The following is a 25,206-nucleotide window of genomic DNA, read 5'->3' on the forward strand; positions in this document are numbered from 1 at the left end:
CGCCCATTCACCCGCTCGCAGTGTGTGCTTGAACGTTACAGTGTCCACTTGACTCGTGCAAGGACTTACAGTTAAATCATGAATTCACGGTGTTTAATAGTGCTAGCAGCCGCCCTCGGCGTGGGTACGTAACATTTGAAATATTTAGGGTGCGCCGCGACCTGACCGACGGATACCTGTGTCCAGTGACAACGAACTATCTCGATGTGTGGCTCGCCTGCTCACCTGCTCTCATGTATCGATAAAAATGTAATTGGCGTAGCAAGGCGAAAGCAGTTGAAGTGTTATCGATACAGTTTCCACACTTAAGCGTTGCAACTGCGCGAGCGCAACAAGTGTTGAGAACAGATAGATTGCGGCCAGCGATGTGGTGTAACGACAATGACTCGGCCCAGTGACACACGGACTGATCCTATCACTACTGGATTTTTATCAGAATCGTGTTGTGGAGCTTATAAAGTATCAGTGTGCACTATGCTGAAAACGTTGTCGTATTAATGCACGACATGGCACCAATGTATCAAGCAATATGACATTCTAACATCTTTACAGAACAATAGAGTCTGTAACACATTGATGTAATTAATCTCATAATGCTTCACAACTGTGTGAACTAGGTCTTATTGCACTGACAATCAACCCCATTCTACTGGCACTATTTTTTCACGCATGTCAATGACCTCTTAACGTCATCGCACAGAAAGTTTGAGTGCTATAATGTGAAATAGAGCTAGGATTTGTTTTCGAGAACATGCAGCTCTCGACTGCAATGCACGAGAAAGCGGTTTCTCAAGTTTTCATAATAATTGTTTATTATGTCAAACGTTTGTCCATTTAAAGTTTATAGATATCAATTTTATGTCGTGCTGAAAGCTCTTAGATTGAAGAAGCTTTCTCTTGACATTTTTATGACCATTTATCAAACAATGGTCGTTTGATATAGCACTTATCGAATCAGAATATAAATTTATACAAATCATAAAAAGGTTACATCACAATTTCTATGCAAAGAAATTCAATGACCTTAGAGAAATGTTGCAATCCTTTTAGTCGTATATTCGTGGCATACAAAAAAGTTGCGCAATCCGAATTGGCTGATTAGCATTTTTCGCAATGAACGCACCCACCGATGTCAAGTTATGACACAGATAATATATTTGTGTTACTTAAACCATCGGAATGGGACCAATAGTTCCCACGTGCTGCTACATAATTATAAACGAAAGTTGCTACAGTTTACTTAAGTTTACATAACGAGGTGATTCGAGATGTTTGTTTAAAACTTGTTTGTTTATAAGATGCCTTTATTTCTTTCGATTTCTTCTGATATGATCGGAGGCAATATTTCGTGATCATAGACCAAGTAGGGATACCTAAACAAAGTATACCAAATAGGTACCTTAAAAACGAATGAAAACTTCGTTAACATATTATTAACTCCTAATAGCCAAACTATCTTGTACCTACTTGTATTCCTCAGTAACACAGTAATATGGAAACTTTCCTTCGGTAAACCGTTCAAGGGTAGCTTTCACATGAGTGTCCAACAATTTATTAATAAAATATTCCGCCAATCACCTTCCCCCGTCGTGTCCGAGCATCCTCGAGTTTATGGACTTCCTCATCCACTTCTATAGCACACACTTCCGTCGAATGGAGGAAGTCGAGTAATGACAATATCATTTCACATCGCCTTGAAGAATAATCATTGTCTTTCATATTTTTAACCTTTGTTCATTTATTAAGACAAAAATATTTAAGTATGCGAAAGAATACTGTTATTAAATTACAAATCTTGGATTTTTTGCAGTCATATTAAACCTTCTTTGACTTACTACTGTCGGACTTAATACTACGTTACATTAAGTTAATAAGTAAACTCGTCTCATCCTTCAAAGTTCAAACGCTTCAAATTCCTTTTAGTTCAAAATATCTGCTGTTGTCTCCTTGACTTTTCATTGCCTTTAACCTCTTACGAGTTAACGTAACGTCCTTTCACATTCCTTGAGGATGCAGTCTTTTCGAAATACTAGCCGTTTTTCTGCGGTTTCACCCGCGTCCCTTCAGAACTTCTGGCCATACCGGGATACAATATATCTTATCTTACTCAGAAAGAGTGTAGCTTTCCAACAGTGAAAGAATTTTTCAATCTGTTCAACAGTTTCGGAGCCTTTTGAGTACCAACCAACAAGCGATTAGAAAATTATTTCGTGTTCATGCAAAATGGACAGCTTCCTTGGGCGTGGTACAACTAGGTACGTGGTACTTTGGTACAGGTTTAAAATTGATATCATTAATATAAAAGTCGTGTTCTTTGGCAGGATGTTCAGTTTTCACTCGGAGGTTAGTTATGAGCCGCTCGAGGAATTCACCATTGTTAGGATTTCTAACACGTACCCAGTTCTCACGGACAACGCGATCAATTGCGCAAGCACCAATATTTTCTGCTACTTTTTCTCTAATAGAACAATCTTGAACGATGTGTGCTTGTTTTCTAATTGCTTACAAATCGTTTCAACAGTAAAAAGTAGCAAACTTAAACAATTGCGTGCGAACGTGTGTTAGTTCATGGTTAATAAAATCCTAACAAACATTAGCAATGTTTAAATGGCCGAGTTACTTTAACTATTAACTAAAAGTAACTTTAACGGGAGTTAGGCACGCTATCAAATATTCATAATGTTATTGTAGCAAGCGTGAAGGTATTTGATTATCGAGACTGGCAGTGCGTGCGCGAATTTCACGAGAGCAATGAAAACACGGAGAAAATGTATCAGTTGCTTGAGTGCGCAGACGACGGTGCGTTAGATACAACTACTGGATATTATAGCTTTTGTTGGGAAACATATTCTACTGTTTTCTTATTTTTAAAGTGTCTAATCGATTTATGTTTCCCTAATCGATCATTTCTCTCAGTTGTCCGGAGTAATACAGGATTTGAGTCTGATACTTCACTTTTAAGTAAATATGAAACGTAATTATGAGATCATCGGTAAACATGTTGACAACAAAATAATAATACCCCTGTTTTCAGCTCTTATTTAAAAATAGCTTTAACCGACATTGAATTTAAGTATACACGTACAGACTACAAATTACGTGACAGAGCTAAAGAACATCTCAGAAATAATAAAGAATCGCCGACAGCGAAGCTTAGAAAATAAATGAACAGACAACAATAACAACTTTCCTCTGTAATCTTTTGTTTGTGTCACCTTGGATTCTTATTTCAAAAATATAATTTGAATAAATGCTCATTCTAGAAAATTCTGAGCAGACATTGTGACTCCAGATGACATTCTGGGCTGGATTAAAAAAAAAGAATTATTTTTTAACGAAATGTTGTAGTAACGTGTAATTTTTTTTTATTGAATTCTAAGTAACATTGCTATCATTATAAAATTGACCGTCAATTTGTTAATGCGTTGCGTGTTTTACAAAATATCGATCGTTACAAGTTAATTGGATAATGAGGTTACTCTCTCTGATACAATGCGATAATGAGGTGTAATTTAGTAATCTATTACGTTACAAGTAATATACTAATCGTTCGGTAAATTGCTTAATGCCTTTGAGTAATTGTCAGCCATTGAACTGACTTGACTATATATCTATCTTGATATGTCGTGGAACCAACTATTTAAGTGGTGATTTTAGTTTAAGTAAAAACTATTTCTAATCATTATTGAGGAGTCATGTAGGTTTTTAATGTCCAAGACAAAGATACTGACTTAATATTAATTGAAGTCAGCACTGCCAGTTTCAGAATTTTATTCTCAGCAAACAAATGAATATTACCCTTCAGTGTTTATAAATATCTTTTTATTAACATCAAAAGACATATTACATAAATTCTCTATGCAACATCTCGTTTGCTTACATAACATTACGAGCCGCACCTGTCGAGACAATTCTAAGGTTATATCACAAAATAAAGTCAAAGGTAATCAAGAGGTCGACAGACAGGAAATCCAAGAAATAATTAACGATGTTGCACCTAAACAATGCGCCGGAAACTCATGTTTTCTTAGCAAAATACCGACAATGATATCTCACGGCTGAATATTGAACAATACATAGCATCCTGTGTTCCCATCCTAAAATACAATGACTGGCGATTCTTATAAAAAAATCACGCTTCCTCCAATTGGCTGGACAGATACATTGACAGAAATTGATGATATTTTTTGTGCAATATAATTTTTAAATTACCCATCGACTAAACATAAAGAAACAATCACTCTAACGTTCATAAACCTCTGACATTATCTCTTCTCCTAATTCCAATTTCAAACGAAAAACAAAAGAACAGTCTACTCTCACAAATAAAACAAAATACTAATCTAAACGAATCTTACCCCCCAAAGCAGTTTGTATTCAATCATTAGAGTCTACAAACTCATCGATCGCCTACGTACAGTTTACTTGTAACAACGTATACGTAGTAAGACTCAAGCCGGTGATTGTCTGTCCTTCGAGGCACGATATAAATAACCTCTCGTTAGCCCTACGCATTGTGCTGTTGTTTTCCTTTTTTTTTTAACATCACTGCATCACTGTGCCTTGTTTGTGACCATTTTTGGTACAGCCTCGAATTTGAAAGGGTTAATTAAAAATGCAGGAACTGGATACATCCTGATATTCGATATTAAAATATTTTACGATATTATACGCTTTGTTTTAATCAGTAAAATTGTGTATAAATATTGTACCACCCACAATAAATACAGGTATTATCCATATAATTATTAATAGGTACTCATCTTTTGTACCTACATATAAAAAGTCTGAATTAACTTTATGCATTTACAATCTAATTAGTGCTATTCATAATTTTGCAAGTGCCACTAAAATGTAGTTTTAATAACTCTACCCTTTGGATGCGCAAGAGTTCGAAATAGAATCATTGGTTACGTAAGAATTACGCGACGATACATGCCCAGCCTCTAAGGTGCGATGTGAATTTGTATTGCTCATTAATATCTTATAGGCTGTTTGTATGAACTTAAGGCATTGTAATGTGACAATTTAAATCGGAATTTCTTAATCAGTACCAACTATGAAAAGCATAGGACTAAACTATCTATACCAATATAATAAATGGGAAACTTTTCTGGTTTGTGCTCCGAAACTATTGAACTAAATTGAAAAAATCTTTCACTGTTGGATAGCTAGACTATTCCCAACTAACATAGGTTATATTTTGTCCGGGTACGTGGGTGAAACTGCGGGGAAACTGCTAGTTACAAATATATCCTGATAGTTAAATCTTAGCTGTTTAACTAATTAATTTTAACGAACTTCTCGATTCCCAACTCGATTAAAATCGATTAAGCGTACTTTGTACGACTCGTATAAATGCTTCCATTAAAGCCATTATGGCCAAGCTTACGAACTTTCACCGGCCGACAATGGTAGTTATCTAATGGCGTCTTACATCAGATTACACTCATGTGACAGTAATCATTTCTTTTTAAAACATTAACAACAGCGAGATCTGATTTGAAAATAGAATGCGTTGTCAAAAAAGGTTGATGCTTTGTTTTTTTTAGTCTGTGGCTATTTTGTGATACTGGCTTGAATGATTTTTTGATTGCCATAACGAGGTGCAATTTTTGTATGGTCTATATATTTTACGTAGGCTGATATAAATGCTTTTCAAAGTGTTATATATTACGACAATTGACATATACATATAAAAGCGCATGCAAATAAACACAAGCTAATTCAATATGATACATTCATTGACCCACATGATAAAAGGTCAGGCGTGAGTGAGATTACTCAACTTGAGAGTCGCAAGCGCATCGGCGCGTCTTAACGAAATCGAAAGTCCCGCCCACTGTTCGTCGGTGGGTCAATTTTTGTGGCTTTCACTGTATTACTTAATGTATTACATGACCTTTGTAATACTGTAGCGTGTTTATGTAATATAAACATGGGATATTATACAATAAGCGCAATTTACGGGTATTAATTTCTCTTTACTAGTTGTTTCTTGTATTATGACTACAAATGGACATTGTTTGTCATTTAAGGCGTGGTTGAAAATCATAAAAATATAATTATCTACGAGAAAGTATAATTACTTGACTGAAGATTATGGCCGCGTGTATAATTGTTTTTTTAATTACACATTTAGTTAACGTCAAAAGATGTTGTATACTGATCAATTTTCGTGCTTGAAAAATAATGCACGCAGAAAAGCTTTTCTTTCAAAAGAAGAATTTTCCAAAGACCTCAGTTCTAGAAACATGTCTAAGAAAACAAGAAAAAAATCACGCAACAGTAAGTAGCTATGAATGTTACATAATACGTTATGACAAGGCAGCATCGGCAGATCAATAATTATGTCATGCGCATGCTAGGGCTCGGGTGTCGCCCGGGCATTGCGCAACACACCCGGTTCATTGCACATGTGACCCGGTTACTGCTGACACTAATACGCCAATTGATAAACGTACTCTTTGCAAACAATTGACTCGAGATGTCTAGTCAGCCAGTGTGGGAGAATGCCGTTTGAGTTTGATTTTAGAATTTTGATAGCAAAAAGTATGAAATCATTAAGGTTTTCGTGTTGGATAGGGCGTTTTAGATTTTCTAAAATTAAAATCTGCACTTACTAAAGGTTTTATGCTTATAACTTACGAAAACTCGATTCCCAACCAGTAATATATCGCATCTATGTACTTAATATAATCTCGCCATCAAATAGTGTGTGAAATCCACTTAGTTCCAACACAATAAGTATAGTAATGTTTGACATGTGTAATCAGCACCTCATTTCTGCCATTTTCGCTCGCCCCACAAACTTAATGAGCGATTAAAACCCCAGTCATCTGCCAATTAGCAGATGTAATTGGCGTAAAACAAGCATAACGCGACCCAAAGAGCGGTGATTCGAATTTTCAATTATATCGAAATCGCTCTACATTTGTACCACATTGCTTATTAGTCTGGCGGCCGAAGTATGCTAGGCATGCGACTGCGGTTCACCTCGATATAGACGTTTGATTTCAATAAGAAAAGTTGTTTGCGAACACTTATGCAGATGAGTATAACCTACAGCTTTTTAATAGCCATTCAACTCAAGGTCAACGATTTAAAATCGATTTAATCGGAACGTTGAACACATTCTAAGATTATTTTTACAGCATTTGGTAATCGAAATGAAATTGTCAATTTGGAAATCATTGATGCTTATCGAAAACGACTCGATTGCTACTGCTGCATGATAGTATCTAATAAATAAAGCATCTGATTCTAGAGCAACTCGAGTAGTGTTACGAAAACATCGGTTCAATTTATTAAATCTTTTGTGAACAAATATTTATCTAGAATCTGTGGAAGGCAATAAAAAAAACTGTAGTTTTTTTGGGCGTTTAAGCGTTATATTCCATTGAAATTATTGTTCTATTAGATTTGAAACGCCATTTAATTTCAAACCAGTTTCGAAAGTTGCGAGCCATTTCTAAGTAAATCGCGTGTCAATTCACACCAGTTCCCTTAGAATTTATTGGGCTTATGCACTTGCAAATCGTTAATGCTCGAGAGAGAGTTATATCTCGCAATAGTCGCGGATGAGGGCTTTCTTCTCGCAAATGTCAACCGGTATGGCTGACACACATGTTGTGACACACTGTGACATAACTCCCGTACGGGGAAGCGCGTACGCAAACAAGGTGTTAACGCGCCAAACGTAAATTACGTATAACCAATTTCAATACCTCTTAGGTATTACAACCACATGCTAACCAACAGAAACATCAGCCTCAAATATACATAATATTCAATTAGCATCATAATTTCCGCGTACCAAAAACGCTTAACAGTGTTGCAACTGTTATGATAGCTGCATTTGCTAACAATGATTGCCCAAATTAAGATTACCTCATGAGGCATCAACGAACAAAGACAATATGTGCTAAACAGTTGTGCTGGGCTGCAGTCTGTTAGCGTGGTTGCCTCATTAGGGCCTGTTGCGTTCCTTGAAGAAAGAGCGGCCCTGCCCGAGACCAGTATGTTTCAACACCGCGCCATACTTGTGTAGCAAACCCCTTGACGGTTCATTTTGTAATTTCATTGAAATTCAAACGTTGTGATGTGCCGTTACCTCACTGTTGCCAATATTGGCATTTTGTCAAACAGTTATACATATTAAGTTTTGGAATGGAGTCCAAGGCGTGTTGATTATGCAACGCTTTAAGTATGCGAGACTGGTTCGACAAACGATAACAGCCACAATTTGCGACCTTAGCTTGAAGTACCTAATAATAAATGCTTGAAATTCTTGAATGTTAACGTTATGTTGTCTTTGCAGCGGTCGGCCAGGAGAGCTTCAAATGCCCGGATGACTTCGGCTTCTACCCCCACCACATCTCTTGCGACAAGTACTGGAAGTGTGACAACGGAGTCGCTGAACTCAAGACTTGCGGCAACGGTCTCGCCTTCGACGCCACCGACTCCAAATACCTGACTGAGAACTGCGACTACCTCCACAACGTCGAGTGCGGCGAGAGGACACAGCTCGGTAAGAAACCAAAAATATTACCTTTGTACCTCGAAAGTAGGTGTTAGAAATTTTGCAGATATTCCAACGTCCAAAAAGTAATAATAAAAATACAATAGAGCAAAAAGTGTCATCTGATCTTACTAGTCACGTTTTTGTCCATCCGCCATTTAATCACTGTCTCATAAAAATCGAAAGGAATGCTTAGCAACAATGTTTTTTGCTAGTAAATGGTCAAGGCCAAACATTTACATAACCACACGTGTCATAAGGATAATAATGATATTTGAATACCCATCTCAACCAGGATGTTGTAAAGGTCACTAGGCCAATTCGCACTAAACAGGCATACCTACATTATTTAGGTATACAATATTCTTCACATCATCTGCAAATACATCTTTATAAATACCATCACTCTGCTTACCTTGAACTAGAGCCACTTCGTAAATTTAATTTTATTGCTGCCAAACCGAGTGGTAGGTTTTTGTGCCAAACTCTTTGATGGATTTTTTATGGAAATGAAGATTGAAAGCTTTTTGCTGTTCGATGATTGATAGCCAATTATACTCAAAATGGAGTGACATTTCGGAGAACCCTGGTTGGCTGCAGGGTTTTTGCTGTTAGGCTATTATTTATGAGTCCTTGTAGAAGACATTAATTTATCTAAACATAGAGGTGTTGTGCTTTTCGAAACTCATTTTAGAATGTGATAGGTTTTTGTTTCCTTGTGCAGTTTCGTCATTTGTTTACTTTGTTCCACAGAGCCTCCGATCTCAACCCCTCACTGCCAGAGGCTCTACGGTATCTTCCCTGATGAGGCCAAATGCGACGTGTTCTGGAACTGCTGGAACGGTGAAGCTTCTCGCTACCAGTGCAGCCCCGGACTCGCCTACGACAGAGAATCCCGTGTGTGCATGTGGGCTGACCAGGTCCCCGAGTGCAAGAACGAGGGTACGTTACACTCGAACATCTGTCCTAGTAACCTGATCTAAATAGCACCCTTATTGATTTACGGTCGAACTGTCGATTCGTGGTTTTCACAAATGACAGATAGAGACCGCAGGTCTTCAATCCTTGAAAATGTAATTCAAGCTCAATAGTTGTTTGCAATGTTTATTATGGATATAGATCTGTAATGGTCGTGCGTCGTGCAGTCTGATCGAAAGGTCAGGCTGTTTGTTTGTTTATACACCCTGAAGATAATTGAATGCATTTAGTATTTTAGCACATGAAACCTTTGTGCACAAACTATTCAAGTGTTACTTACTCATCTTCATCACCGCTGTCGCTGTTGAATTTCGGTTTCGCCTTCCGCACGCTCGCTCACGTAACCTTTTTGGTGTTTCCCAGAAGTAGCGAACGGTTTCTCTTGCCCCGCTCCCGGTGAGGTGTCAAACGCTGGCTCCTTCAGCCGTCACGCCCACCCCGAAGACTGCCGCAAGTACTACATCTGTCTGGAGGGAGTCGCCCGCGAGTACGGATGCCCCATCGGCACCGTGTTCAAGATCGGAGATGCTGACGGCACAGGCAACTGCGAAGACCCCGAAGATGTTCCCGGATGGTGAGTTACCTCTCTATGACCTCGTGTACATATTGTATACACACCACATCCATAGAACATGTGCATTTAAACATCGAATGCAGTAGTAGTCCTTGTGAGTCACGATTCATGGATGTCTTGATATAATAACTGCACGATCGAATGCGGATGTCCTATCCACACCGTTCAAGTAAAGCAAATACGACAGGCAGCTTGAACGCACCATAGGATTCTTCTACTCACTGGTTGAATACTGGTTCTGTGGTGTTACCAGCGTCTTGTGGTACATTAACATCTAGTACCTAGTCTAATCATGCGACACCAAGAATTTATCCTAATTATCATGAAATTCTTATCAAAACAACTAATATTCAATGGGTACATTAATCTGGTATAAAGATATTCTTGGTGTCCCAACCCCTGAGACCCTGTAACCACTTCCACAAAGCCAATGTCGTCCTTGTGACTAACAATTCTTCTTGCACATAAATAATGAAACATAATACGACACAGATCGGTTGCACTTCGTGTTGCCTTAGCTTTATTATACACGAATCGATCAGCATTGTACAGATGTCGTGGTAGGTAGACATAGGTGGATACGTAGTAAAGCTCGCCCACCTGAATAGTTGGCCGCAGCTATGCGGTCCGGAGCCTTGCACGCTTGCGACATTTAGGACACTTTGGAAATTAACATGATTTAGAGCAAAATAGTGCGCTCACAGTCGTGTCATGCGCGGACGACCGTGGTCAATGCCGACCGGTACATAACGGAGTGTGTATGGTAATGACCGTTGTTTCGTACAGACATATCGTATCGACCGTAACTGCTCAAGTATGACACAAAGGCTTCAATGTCTTTCGTAAAAAAGAGGAAATGTTCAAAAGAATGCCGGTCGGTGACTGGCGCAGATTGCAATTATGAAATATTTATGAGTTGTTTTTTTCAACTCTCAGCGCTCAGACAGATAGTTGTCATTTATGAAAGTAACTAGTTTACGCTTATAGATTTCAACAACGTGTTTTGTATCACGTGCAGTTAGTTGCGATCTTTGAACTGAATTGTTCCTTTATTGAGACAATGAGGGAACTTTCAAAATGTTTATCTCCGGTTCATGGTCTGTGTGCGTTGAACAATCGCTAGTAGATATATACAGGGATGCGCCTGCACCGTTCACTATGTGACCACATTAACCAATGGCCGTAGAATCCGTTGTTGTCAAAAGTTTTTGCAGAGCTCCGGTCCACATAATTGTGTGCCAAGAAAAACAAACGTTAGATAACTTTAGTTGGAAAAGCGAGCGGATATCATTCTTGTTACCGTTTCAAGGCGGTTCACTCTTTAACGCTGTCTGTGTACAAGATTACATTACACAATTCACGCAGCCAGTTGCAACTCGTGTAGTAAAAGTTGCTAGAAATTGAGATAGCCATTTATGTTTAAGTCACTCGTCGCTGATAGGCAATAAGACATAGAGTTAAGGCTAGCTAGTAGACGAGGCAGGCAGTAAGTTCGCGTACATTTTCAGCGAGGACTACTACGGGGATCTGGATCTGAAGACGATCCGCAAGAGCGAGCTGCTCGCCGGCCTCCAGCAAGACGGCCAGACCCGCAACACGCCCAAGCAGCTCAAACCCCGCCCCCAAAAGGAGAACTAAATACAATCCCCCACCCCCTAACCTTTTAATACTCACATAGTTAACTATAAACCAATACTCTTCGCGCACTACGAGCAACTCCTAATCTGACAGTTCTGGCTGAATACAGATCGTACATTTGCTTTGTTAAAAAGAAATCGTTGCTCATGGTGTGTGGAGATCGTGTTCCAGGTTCAAAAATATTCGATTGTTTAGTGAGTGAGCTACAGTTGATATGTATCACTTCTAGTTGCCAAATACTTCTCGTTGTAGCTTCTTCGAACAGTTTCATTGAGGCAAGTTAGGAAATTAGTAAAACCATACAGCGATAGATATATTTATTAATTTACAGTATACCTAGTATTTATAGAGTCCTTTCAACATTATTATATCGAAACCAGTTAACCGAGCCTGTATAAAGTTTGCACCAGAAACAACTCGAGCGTATAGAGTTGTTTTGCATTTATGATAAAAGTAGATCTGTTTAAACCCATGAGAACATCGATATACTATTGTATCAGTTTGAATACCATGACCTTGTAAATATATTATTGTACTGAATTATTTCGCTGCGACTGAGTGTTGTTGTTTGATAGAAACTGTAATACTTAAGTTTTATTTTTAGTGATAAAATAAACAAAAATTTATAAAAATTAACACGTGTTGTATTAATTTCCTTTGTGTGTAGATGCACTGTAGCACCGTTTCCTAACATTCCACCACACTATTTTCTATTTCATGAACACTATCTAATAATATTAATATTTTCTTGGTTCTTTTAGTAATTTTCTTCTGTCTAATCATTTTACATTAATGACTGCAACAGCCAACCGTCACCCTTGGGGAATCCAGGTACGTTAATCTTCTATAACGTGAAACCAAGTCATATTTATGGTGTATCTTTCTGTAAGTAATATCTTTCTTTAAACTGTGAAGTAACATCTTATCCTGAATTTGATCAGACAGCATGAGTCTTTCTATAAGTTTAAACAATGAAAAAATGACTGAAAATCAGCTATTTGTACAGTTTCCTGCTCATAGCTTTTGTTTAGAATTGCAAACTATACAAATACGATAATGAATTCATCGATATAAAATATTTATGCTATACTCTCATTTCACAACTCTTCATTTTGATTATGACGGTCAAGTTCTTAAATGAATGATAAAAATAGTGAATGAGAGCTAACTGAGTTCGGTAACACATCAGTAAAAAAGAAGACATTGTTGTAACATCCGTCAATATTAGTGAAATAAAGGCAGTTGATTCATAACCTGATACCATTACAGCGAGGATTACTACGGTGACGTCGACCTCAAAGCGTTGAAGAAGTTGGGATTCTGAATGTCAAGGAGCGGCTCCAAGGACAGACTGAAGCTAAACCCGTTCCATTTGATATAGCAGCCTCTTCAGAGTCATATCTTAGAGTAAGGGTCTCATGCACAGAATCGTCATCGACTGTAAACCATCCAACATGATGATTGACACTCGATAAATTATTATCTTTACCTCCCTCTTCATAATAATTTGTATGATGACGATTGTCATCTGTTTTAGTCTTTCTCAGTACTTCCAGTGCTTCATGAGAAGTTTTGTCTGTCTGAAGAGGCGCTCGATTACTCTCTAAGGACCTCGAATGAATCGAGTCCACTATTTTGGTCTATATTTGTGTCTAAAACAATTGTTGCCAAATTTGGAAATTCTTCAAAAACCTTGACATGGTACCAACACAATGTGCTGGTGCTGTGTCGAAATATATGTTGTTCTTAGTCATAAAACTTATGTAAGTTAAGTTTAGCGAACTTATATTTTTAATATTTTTGTAAATAAATAATATTTTTATACATAGAGTCATTTTATTTCAAAAATGCTTATCAACATTCACAATCACCAACATCTAATTAATTACTTCGGTACATTATAATATGACCTTTGATTAGACATGCAAAAACGAACAAAAAGGTCGATAAGGTAGTATTTATTAATCACTTCAATAAATTAAGATGCAATTTGCTGATAGGGTTAGACTTAAATAAGACGTTCATATTCAACTAGGTGGACATTATTAGCCAAACTAGATTTACAAGCAATATATTACTCAATTCTGTGTTCCGACAAGGTTTGTTAGTGTTGCAATGATTTAGTTACAAGTACACGCCTTGTTTGATCTTAGTCTAGCCAAGCATGATACTCTTAGTATATCTATAGAAAACAAATTCATCTATACAGGTGAGAAGAGCCTTATGGCCACCACCTTTAAGCATCATTAAAATCTGTCAAGTTATTGGATTTCGAACACATGATTCGATGTTCTACAAATGTGATACATCATACTTATCCAGGACTTATACAATTGGCACTTAATATAGTAAATTAATAATATTGTGTAAAATTAGACATCGACTTTAGCTATGTTTCGGAGCTGCAACTGACGGATGGCGTCCTGACGAGATATGGCTATCTGGGTGGACTTCCAACCTGAAACACAAATGATAAAGGTAAAGTATTTAACACTGATGATATATTAGGAAATGTTAAGTACATTACAGATGATGGAATGCAAATAGATGAAGGTCAAAATTAACTAGATGATTATTAAAAGTAAATAGGTAAATTATTAGCTGCAATGAAGCATTACAATCGTGAAAAATATGATAATGATGATAAAAAAATGGTTTGACAATGTGACTGGGACTTGATATACATCTTTTTTTAATGAAATCAGAAAAGAGACATACTTAACAATAGCTCTATTCCAAAAACCAATTACTCAATGCACACTGAAAAGAAGTTTTGAAACTGAAATTGAATTAATCATTTCGGCAACGGCTGAGTATTCGCTAATTAGCTTGTGTTCGCATCGTAATAAACTTTACGGTGAGCAAATACCTACTAAATAGTATTGGTGTTGAAAATGTTGAAGCATTATACCTTAATGTGGGGAATTGAGAACAATTTAGTGTCGCAACAGTCACTTAATTGGAAACAGAACCTCTACTCAACTCTTCGGAAACGTGCTCCATCTACGTGTAACAAATAGACTTGCCTATTCTTCCTATTCTGGGTAACTGGGTTGAGGGGGTCAAATAGGGCAGTCGCTCCTTGTAAAGCACTGGTACTCAGCTACATCCGGTTAGACTGGAAGCCAATCCCAACATAGTTTGGGAAAAAGACTCGGAGGATGATGACTTGCCTATTCTTAATTTAGGTAACTGAGGTAATGAGACAAACTACGAACTTTTCAAAATACACATATAAAAGAACCAAAAATGTGTTAACAACAGCAACTATTCTTAATGACAGCTGCCGTGTATGTAAATGCAAATATGAATTTGTTTGGTAAGTATACGTGAATCTACGAGACGGTCAAATACCACCAGTTCTGTATATCTAGGTTTATGTTTACTCCTAAAAAGACGCATAATTTTTGATAAACTTTCATACTCACTTTGAGTATTTGTTAAAGAATTCTCGGAGAATATAGTCTTGATTTCACCAGGCTTCAAAGTATCAGTTGTTACTACAATAGGTGCCGCTGCTGGTGCAAAAGTAACCGTAGGTGCAACCGGGACTATTGGAACTACAGGTGCACTAGGTGCTATAGACTCTGATGCAACAATAGGCGCAGAAGGTGCAGGTGCCGGAGTAGGTGCAGCTGGTTGCACTGAAGTGGATTGAGGTGCAAAAACTTCAGTGTTTGTGGCAGTTGAGGTGCAGTCTACGCGTGTTGGGTAGTCACATACGCCTAGTTGCTGAAATCATAAGGAATTTGAATAAATCACAGGAGTAGCGATTCATTTTGGTTTATTTTTCTGTGGACTATGGAGTTCCCGAAAACTGTATTATTTTGTGTATTTCAAGAAGACGGAAAATAAATGAAAGAGACTTAAATTTTAATGAACAGTTAAAAGTTAAAAATAGCATAAATTGAGTAATAAACACGGAACTTTAAACGATACTAAAATAATAAATACAAAGCTGGCGATGGAATTGCGTAGGCACTCAATAAAAACGATATAAAATCATGCTAGTTAAAATAATAATGTTTATAATAAATGTTCCAATTTGGGAATACCTCGCATTGAATGAGTCAGTCATACCGATAAACATATGTGTAAAGATGTATCAAATATGGCATGAACATGGAATTGAAGGAATTTACAAATATATATGTACAGCAAGCGGTTTTGTACCAAGAAAGAGAACAATTTTAAACTTAACATAGCCACAATATCTTCAGGAACTACAACTACATATTTCGTTGTTCAATATAATTATTATTGGAAATTAAACTGTCAGTATTAACTGAAGAAGCGATGCCCTTTCCATAAAAGTAACTTCAATAAATAAAAAAGCTAATTACCGGGCTCATCAATGAAATATTCGATGTACCTTAATTGTTATTGCTGTAAATTACTTTGCTATATGCGGAAGAGTAAAAGCACTAGGTGCGTATGAAGGGTAGGAGGTTTACCTGGTTGTATGAAAGGTCGGCGGGACACTTGAACTTGACGGGTTGTCGTCCGACGCATACAAAGAACTCGTTGCAGTCTAGTGCGCTTCGGAATGCTTCGAAGTCTTTGCTGCATTGTGGTTGTGTTGGTGGCTGTTCTCCTGGTGACAACATTTTATAGTATTTAATTAACGCGTAATTTTGGTGTCATACTTTAGTACCTTATTATGCAACAATTTTGTTATTTATTTATGCAACAATTTTGCAATTGAATTTACAACAGCCTTTTCAGTGGATTTTCCGGCCGACATCGCCCGATCGTAGGGACAGTGTCGGTGTCCGAGCGGAAAATCCGCCAGTGTGAAAAAGCTATTAGAAAGTAACGCGTAGTGTTAACTATTATGAAAAATTCAAACCAAGTAATAAAAAAAATTGGTGATTAAGATCACCATTTTTTTTACTGTCTCAACATACAGCAAACCTTCGTAGGCGCGTCAGGACAAATACCCTTAATCAAACTCTAATAAATCTTAGCGTCAATCTTCTTACTACAGTAGGAAATCTGTCCCAACTTAGGGTTCACACCTAGCATCATAAAGCTATTGAGGGGTTACACCGTGACCGGTGCAGTAGGTCAGCGATATTCACATGTTTCATAATGCCGACGGATGTACCTCCCAGATATTTTTTCTTACTACCCAGATATTCTTGAATTAGTACAAAAATAGGTATATATGTAGATATTAAGTGTATTATCATTTGACGAAAGCAGTTCCATTGATGGCTGATTTCAACATTATTTAAAGTTCTCTTTTATGACATAAATTCCACAAATCTTGAAGTCTTGAAGAAGATTGACTTTATCCTACACCAGGAAATTATCTCCCAGCCCAGGGTTCACACTTAGCATCATAAAAGCATTGAGGGGTTACAGCGTGACCGGTGCAGTAGGTCAGCGCTCTTCACATGTTTCGTAATGCCGACGGATTTTATGTAAGCGTCTGACATTTCCACGTTTGACGACATCTTCTAGTTATGATGTTTTAGTATTTGCATATCCGTTTGTACTTTTGTAGGAATGTTCATGTAATTATAAAAGGTGTGTGTTTTTAAAGCATATACCAACAAGCTGTCCATTTTTTCGAATATAAAGAAAAATAAATTAAATTGTGAAAAAAGCTACTCTTCTGAGCCTCCTTTAACTCTGAGTTTAGTGATTTCGTACACATGTGCAAAACCAGCATAAGTAATCAGAAGTTTATGTGCTAAGTTCGCGTCTCCCAACGTTTTAGCTTCTCAGAAAAATGTTATGCGTAAAAAAGATAAAATTTATTCCGTCTATTGCGTAAACCTGTTAATAATATCCGGTCATGTTGAGATGTAAATGTTCTTAGTAAATATTTCATAAGAATCAACTAATAAGCCTGAATTTAATACAGGTACTGACATTTTAATGAGTTTGTTCCAAAAGCGCCCTATTTTAGTACCTACTAGCATATTACCCAAAAATGGAGAAAGAAATTACTTACTCAATTTCCTAGTCTCACAATTCACACTGTCCGAATAATCGCAGTACCCTTGATTAGAGAACAGCAGACCAGTAGGACACTCCTGTTCCACAGCCCATCCATCCCAGCAGTTCAGGTAGTTATTGCACAGCTTCGGCGAAGGTATCTGAGCCCTCTTACCCTCACAGAGGGGGTTCGGCTCAATCAGAGGGTCGGGGGTGTGAGTGAGGAGTAGTTGGTTGTGGTAGGATGGGTCCTTCTGGATTTGCTTGATGACTTCATTTGATACTGGGATCGTGAGGGAGAATATGTTGCCGAAGTCCTGTTGGTAACAAAATTATAATAAATTAGGAAATTATTTCCTCAAAAAACTGTATGCTGTAAGCCCATGATATAGTCCCCAGGCCGGCGAACAATTTTTTTTTTGATACATATACATTTAAGACTTTGTGAGTGTCTTCCTTACGATGAGTCCGACAAACTTTTCGAATGCGCAAATTTTGGTGCCGCTGCGTTTTTTAATGCTTGACTCCTGAAATTGTCGATATGACGTCACTATGGCTCTTCGTACATACACGTTTCATTTTTTGAGATTCGTTTAATAAAGTTAACTAGTGAATGGTGGTCAACTTGTCCGATAAAGATCGTGCTGCGTTTGGAGTGTCCACCATCCTGAAAATGTCGGTATGACGTCACTACGACTCTTCGTACATACACGTTTCATTTTTTGAGGTTTGTTTAATAAAGTTAACTAGAAAATTGTGGTCAACTTGTCCGATAAAGATCATGCTGCGTTTGGAGTGTCCACCATCCGAAACATGTCGATATGACGTCACTGTGTCTCCCCATACATACATGTCGGTCAAATACAACAATGATAGATAATACTATTCTTATTGCAAATATCGACTTGTCCGACAAATGTAGTGAGGCAAATAGTCAGTTCGACAAGAAAATGAGAAAAAAATATTACAATTGGAAGAAGTTTATTCTTTTTGTCAATTTCTGACTTAAATATTCACGTGCATTATTTAAGTATATTAAATTGGCATACTACTTACCAATTTTAATTACTATTTTAGAAAAAGTAGCCTGACTAAGACGTATTGTTGATAGTTTATATTATGTTAAGGAATAATATCCCACATCTATTAATGGACTATATATCAATCAAAAGGTCTTTTTAAGTGCAACATTTTGTCTCACATACCACTTATCAATTCTGAGTATTTTAGAAGATATAGCCCAAATAAGGCGTATTATCGATAGGTTTTACTATGTTAGGGAATGATGTCCCACCTCTAGGTATGAACCATATGTCAATCGAAAGATCTTTTTAAGCGCTATATTCCGTCTTAACATACCACTTACCGATTCTTAATATTTTAGAAGACATAACTGACCTAAGGCATATTATTGATACTTTACATTGCGTTAAGGAATAACATCTCACTTGAAGTTATGAGCCATATTTCAATCAAAAGATCTTTTTAAGCGTAAGGTTGTATTAGCATAACTCCGACAAATTGTTAGTACTTTAAAAGCTAGAGCTTTTCTAAGAATATATTATCGGTAGGTTCTGTCAAGCTAATCCATTACTTCTTTAGTAACAAATTATATACTATTTGAAAAACCTTTCCAAATGAAACATTTCGTGTTAACATACTTCCGACAAATTGTTAGTAGTTTAGAAGCTAGAGCTTATTTAAAATTATAATTATTGATAGATGTTTTCAATTAAATAAATCCCATCTCTAGTAATGAGTTATACATCATTCAAAAGACGTTTTTAAATGCAACATTTCATATTAAAAAAACTTCGGCGAATTGTTAGTATTTCAGAAGCTAGAGCTTATATAAGATTATTTTATCGATAGGTGTTTTCAAGTTAATAAATCCCTCCTGTAGTAATGATACATATATCATTCGAAACGACTTTCTAAATGCAACATTTACTATTAACATACTTCACACCAATTGTCAGTACTTTATACCAAATCTTAAAATATATCTATATTTTCCGGACAGTGGACACTCCATATGCAGCATGATCTTTGTCGGACAAGCTTACCACAATTTTCTAGTTAACTTTATTAAACAAATCTCAAAAAATAAGAACAGGTATGTACGAAGAGTCGTAATGACGTAATACCGACATTTTCAGGATGGTGGACACTCCAAACGCAGCACGATCTTTATCGGACAAGTTGACTACCATTTTCTAGTTAACTTTGTTAAACGAATCTCAAAAAATGAAACAGGTATGTATGAAGAGTCATAGTGACGTCATATCGACATTTTCAGGATGGTGGACACTCCAAACGCAGCACGATCTTTATCGGACAAGTTGACCACCATTCTCTAGTTAACTTTATTAAACGATTCTCAAAAGATGAAACGTGTATGTACAAAGAGCCATAGTGACGTCATATCGACAATTTCAGGAGTCAAGCATTAAAAAACGCAGCGGCACCAAAATTTGCGCATTCGAAAAGTTTGTCGGACTCATCGTAAGGAAGGCAATCACAAAGTCTTAAATGTATATGTATCAAAAAAAAATTTGTTCGCCGGCCTGGGGACTAATATACAGGGTGTCGTTCACAATCACATTAAATCCTATCGCATATACTTTATGATATTCTATAGCGAATTGTAAAAAAAATAACCTAATCCATTCAGTGGTCTAGCCACAGGCGTCATTTTTCGTTTTCATAATTTACAACATCATGTGTAAAGCAGAGATAAAGTTAGGAGTATCGAATGTTTTGATCAGTTGACAGCTGTCAGTTTTCAAGGGAGAATTTCAGCTGTTTGTAATGACTGACTTCTATATGGTGTTTTAATTTTCGCACATTTTTATTCTATTTACTTTGTTTGAAAAATGCATTTTTTTATTTTCACGTATTTTTCTTTTTTCTTTGTGTTAATCGACATATATTAACCAGTATATTAACGCATTTCATTTAATGTGATTATGAACAACACACCCGATATGTAGCCTTTGGAAGATCGTCTTTAGAAAAGGGTATAGCAATGCGGAATACTTTCGGGGAGGCGTCCTATGTCCAGTGGTGGAGTACTAAAGATTATAAATAACTGTGGGTTTCGAGAGAAGGTTATGGAACGGAATATTTTTTTGTAACTGTTCAAGTAATGGCTAAGATTGGGCAACTATAATTTGCACCATATAAATTCCCATAAAGTGAGATGATATAAGCTCTTGCCTTAATAAAACCGAAGAATGGGTTCAAGAAGCTTCCATAGTACGGCAGATGTCCAGCGTTGAGCCTCAAGTTCTGCAAAAACGGATTGTTCGGGTACGGGTTCGAGTACGTCTTCACCAAGTTACCTTCCTCATCGTAAACTGAAATGATATTAAATGAATTTAATGCGTTATAAATTCAGGAGCATAAATTCAAGTATGTATGAATAACATCATCTTTGATTGTCATTCATTTTCAATTTTGTTTTCACAAAACATGCCAAAGGGGCATTATGCGTAAAAATAATATTTAATTAAGTAAACTGCCTGATAAAAGGCAACTCACACACATCATCGCTTCAGAAAAAGAAAATGCATTCACGTTGATTTATCAAACGTAAGCGTCTCAAGTAAACTCAAGTGCACGGTGTATTTAAAAGAATCAAACTTTAAAATATATCCGACTTACATAAAGTGCATCAAAACGTACAAGAGGTTGCCATCGGCTCAAAGGAAGCGACGGTATAAGAAAGTCACTCAAAAATCACGCATTTCTCAATAAAATCGGAACTCCGATTGACACATAAAAAATAAATTCAATGTAAATTTACACACACACACACATTCAAATGATAAATATCGACAGTACAAAAACACATTTACACATAAACAAACACTTCAATGTCTTAAACACCGTCAGTTGGACCTACAGCGACATATGAATCGCCCCTTATGGTGGGTCCAGGCGATACCAACTTCACGCAGACTTTCAAAGAATTTGTGTGCGCAACAAACCAGTGCATACAGAAGTCTGAGCCAATGATAAGTGCAGACAAACATCTTGTCATCATATTTCGAGACTTCACATTTTTACATAGGATATTTACATTTGTACTTAAGGATTTAGTCAAGACGTTAAGCCTGGACGCACACTGCAGAATATTTAGTCAGCCCAGTCAATTTAGTCAAAGTTTTTAGTCGGTCTGATACCGGAAAAATACCTAATCGTTGTTACGTGTGTAAAGTCTGGAAGTTCATTTCTCTACTAATTTGTGAGCTCAAATCAATCATTATCGGCCGACTAAATCTCTGCAGTGAGCGCACGCTCTAAGTTCGTACATTTATTTGTATAAACTTAAAGTCGTGTGGACACACCATTACGTACAAAATAAAGGAGTAAAAGACGCATAGGTCTCTTCAACGTCGGTAACACGGCTATAAATTCCGAACGAGATCGTAAGCACTTATAAATTACGCACAAGTGTTCAGTCCGTCATTCAAGTACTTAAGAGTTTAATGGTGGTAATGTAAATAAAACTGGGATAAAATTGTGTTTAAATCCTTGCATTCTTGCTTGTTTTTTTTCGGGATAGTACTATTAAAACACTCTGATTCCATAAATCACCAACCCGCATTGAGCAAGCGTGGTGATTAATGCTCAATCCTTCTCCGTGTGAGAGGAGGCCGCAGCCCAGCAGTGGGACGATAAAAAGGCTGTAACTGTAACAACAGATTCTATAAATTAAATATTGTAGTACGTAACAAATTATTTAGTGTATTACGTTAAATGTAGGTAATACACATTGCTTGGTTTAAGTATTATGATATTACACGATCTACACAAAATATCTGGAAGTTGGGTTCTCTAACATCAAACCCAAATCTCTCGCTAGAGCGACCCGCAGTGGAGTTAGGTCATTCTTTTTAATCCAAGCTTCTAACATAAGATTCTAACATTAGATTAACTATACTCACATAAATAACGTAACATTACAAAGCAAAAGGTTATCGGCCGGGATCACTGACCGGGAGTGCAGCCACTTTCGTACAAGATATCCTTACTGCCTGTCATGTTAACCGTAATTGAAAGATGAAAGGATACACCGGCGCGCCATGATTTTCTATTGTTTAGTTTATTTTGTGTTAGTAAGTACCTACATATTTAAATTACATTCTTCTTATCTGTAAATAACATTCCAATGTAAGCAATACGAATAGATGATATTATGTAAAGAAAGTTTCAATTCATGGTTTTGTGGCCTTTCATATTTTTGCTTATCGTAAAACATAATAGTTAAAATACAACTGCTCTTTAATCTAAAAGTGGTATAAAACCTTTTTTGAAATATAGCAGTAAATCTAAAAATAGAAAATGTTTTAATATAAGAATATAGTAATTAAGTATTTTAATGGCTGGATTGGTTTTCAAGCAATTTTAGCCGCAAGTGCGACTATAAATCGAGTAATTTTTACTATTTTGTATGACCGCACATGCATAAGTCTGATGTAAACTGATACGTTGAGTATTACATTATATAATTTATTGAACATCATAACATCTATAAGAATTCCTCCCGTGGGCGAAGGTTGCTCCTCAATGAAGTTCCAATGCAAATAGGTATGCTATGTCTATGCTTAAATAATTTCTTTGTATACGATGCAAGTGTTCAAGAGATATTTTTTATTGGCAACATTGCAGCATCATTTGATTTGTCTACATAACTTACTACTTATGAATATGTAGAAGCAATATCAGTACTAATATAATAAAGAGGAAAAATAACTTACTTTTTTGTACCCTAACGGATCCGAAACTACTGAACCGAAAAATTCTTTCACACTTTAGCCTGGTACGGGGAGTTGTTTGACGGGACGCAGATGAAACGGCTAATTTACGAAGAAGCATAACTATGCTTCTTCTGGGCAAACTTGCCCAGTGGTTTGTAACAATTTCAAGACACATTGAATTTGACGGTCGGTCGTGCGAATTTGAGTAACAATTCTTTCATTATTCGCAAATAGATATTGATATCAATTACATAGTGAAACGTATGGATATATAAATCAATAGTTAGTCTTAATAGTTAGTAGTAATCAAACACGTTAGTCTTACGCAATATCCTCTCAATTTTCAACCGATTTATTACCATAATTATAGTCGAGAGTTCCATTACGATTTTCGATTTTTTTTACGACTGTAATCACTTCCTGAAACAATTGACCGATGTAACTGTAGGTAAGTATACTTTCAAGGTGGCTATATTTAGGCTATATTGAGGATATATTTTAACAATATTATTGAATAATTACATTAGGTAATTTTATGGTTTTTGTACCTAATAGTTATATCCCTTTAACCCAATGGATGACTGGTAGAGGAAGCCTTGTAGCATTAAATCCGCCAATGAACCATTTTTGTATATAAAGCATAAATGAATAAAAATATATTTTTGGACGTACAACTATACGAATATTATTTACAAACAATATTAACTTTGTTATTCACGATATAAAGATAAAAATGTCAGCACAATCACTTTTTACTGAAATTACAAGTTCTTTAACTATATCCTCATTTGTTTTATATACAAATAAATTATTAATAAATGTAACTGTGTAAAGTAAACAATTGAAAGGTACAGGTGACAATAAGTATTGAAATGTCAAGTGCGTGCGCGCATGAAAGCTGAGCGGGCGGCGAGGATCAAAAGGATTATGTGTTCCGGGTCGTATTGTAACCCTCTCTGGTTTAAACTGATACTTTTGATCTATGGAGCGTTAGTTTAGTTCCTGGGTTGAGTAGCCTGTGTTTTATATGTGAAATCTATTATCCTAGAACATAGGAGAAATATGGTTGTTCAATTGAAATTGCAATTGTATAAAACGAACAAACGAAATGAAATGGAGATACACTTTACGGAATAGTATACATTATTCTGAAAATTGTAGTTTTAGCACTGCTGGCTTTTAGTCGGCTGATAGTTTGTTTGGTCTCATAAATCAGTTATGAAGATGAATGTTAGTAAGCACATTACAAGGATCAGGTATTAAGACGGTATCAGAACTACTGAAAACTATGATTAAAATCAAGATTTTAGGCATTTTAATTACCAAGTTAGTTACTTACATTGACACATATATGTACATACATATTTATTCAGGACTAAGTTGCCTGGCATTCTATGAAAGAATATGGATCATGTCAATTCTCATACTACCTACCAATCGCAAGTCATGTTTTATTTTTAAAATGTTTTAGGAAGGATACCCAAAGGTAAAGATTTATGGCAACACTTAGGTTAACTTCCTTATTTCCGGAGACAGCTCTTTACAAACACAAGACGCTCAACTAACCATACATATATGGTTCAACTCTAAATATCTTTCGAATAAACCCAAAAAACCAAAAATAGTCCAAAACAACTTACACAACAATCTCTTCTGCCTGCTATCCTTAGCACTCACATCGCCCTTAACGCACACAGCGCAAATGAAAACGACAAGAGTTACAATTTTCATCTCGATCCTTGTAGCAGGTGAACGCACAGGACAATGTCAGGGTTGAAAGCAAA

The 25,206-nt window shown here is 36.5% G+C and overlaps 2 protein-coding genes across 3 annotated transcripts; one reads left to right on the plus strand and one right to left on the minus strand.

Moving 5' to 3' along the window:
* Nucleotides 1–13,537, plus strand: LOC124643877 (protein obstructor-E). Of its 2 annotated transcripts, none has more exons than XM_047183005.1 (5): nucleotides 1–124; nucleotides 8,321–8,530; nucleotides 9,275–9,463; nucleotides 9,863–10,073; nucleotides 11,582–12,347. In XM_047183005.1, the coding sequence occupies exons 1-5, from the start codon at nucleotides 79–81 to the stop codon at nucleotides 11,709–11,711; spliced, it is 786 nt and encodes a 261-aa protein (XP_047038961.1). In that variant the 5' UTR covers nucleotides 1–78; the 3' UTR covers nucleotides 11,712–12,347. The 2 variants fall into 2 exon arrangements, with proteins under 2 accessions (XP_047038961.1, XP_047038969.1); XM_047183013.1 differs by lacking the exon at nucleotides 11,582–12,347 and adding an exon at nucleotides 12,981–13,537 and having other exon boundaries at nucleotides 25–124.
* On the minus strand, nucleotides 13,528–25,175 carry LOC124644476. Its single transcript, XM_047183868.1, has 6 exons — nucleotides 25,063–25,175; nucleotides 20,871–21,016; nucleotides 17,674–17,974; nucleotides 16,166–16,305; nucleotides 15,140–15,443; nucleotides 13,528–14,169 (listed from the first exon to the last, which is right to left on the minus strand). The coding sequence occupies exons 1-6, from the start codon at nucleotides 25,151–25,153 to the stop codon at nucleotides 14,084–14,086; spliced, it is 1,068 nt and encodes a 355-aa protein (XP_047039824.1). The 5' UTR covers nucleotides 25,154–25,175; the 3' UTR covers nucleotides 13,528–14,083.
* Nucleotides 25,176–25,206: the final 31 nt, after the last annotated feature.

Source organism: Helicoverpa zea, chromosome 2 (genome assembly GCF_022581195.2).
Source record: "Helicoverpa zea isolate HzStark_Cry1AcR chromosome 2, ilHelZeax1.1, whole genome shotgun sequence".
Classification (NCBI taxonomy): Eukaryota; Metazoa; Arthropoda; class Insecta; order Lepidoptera; family Noctuidae; genus Helicoverpa; species Helicoverpa zea.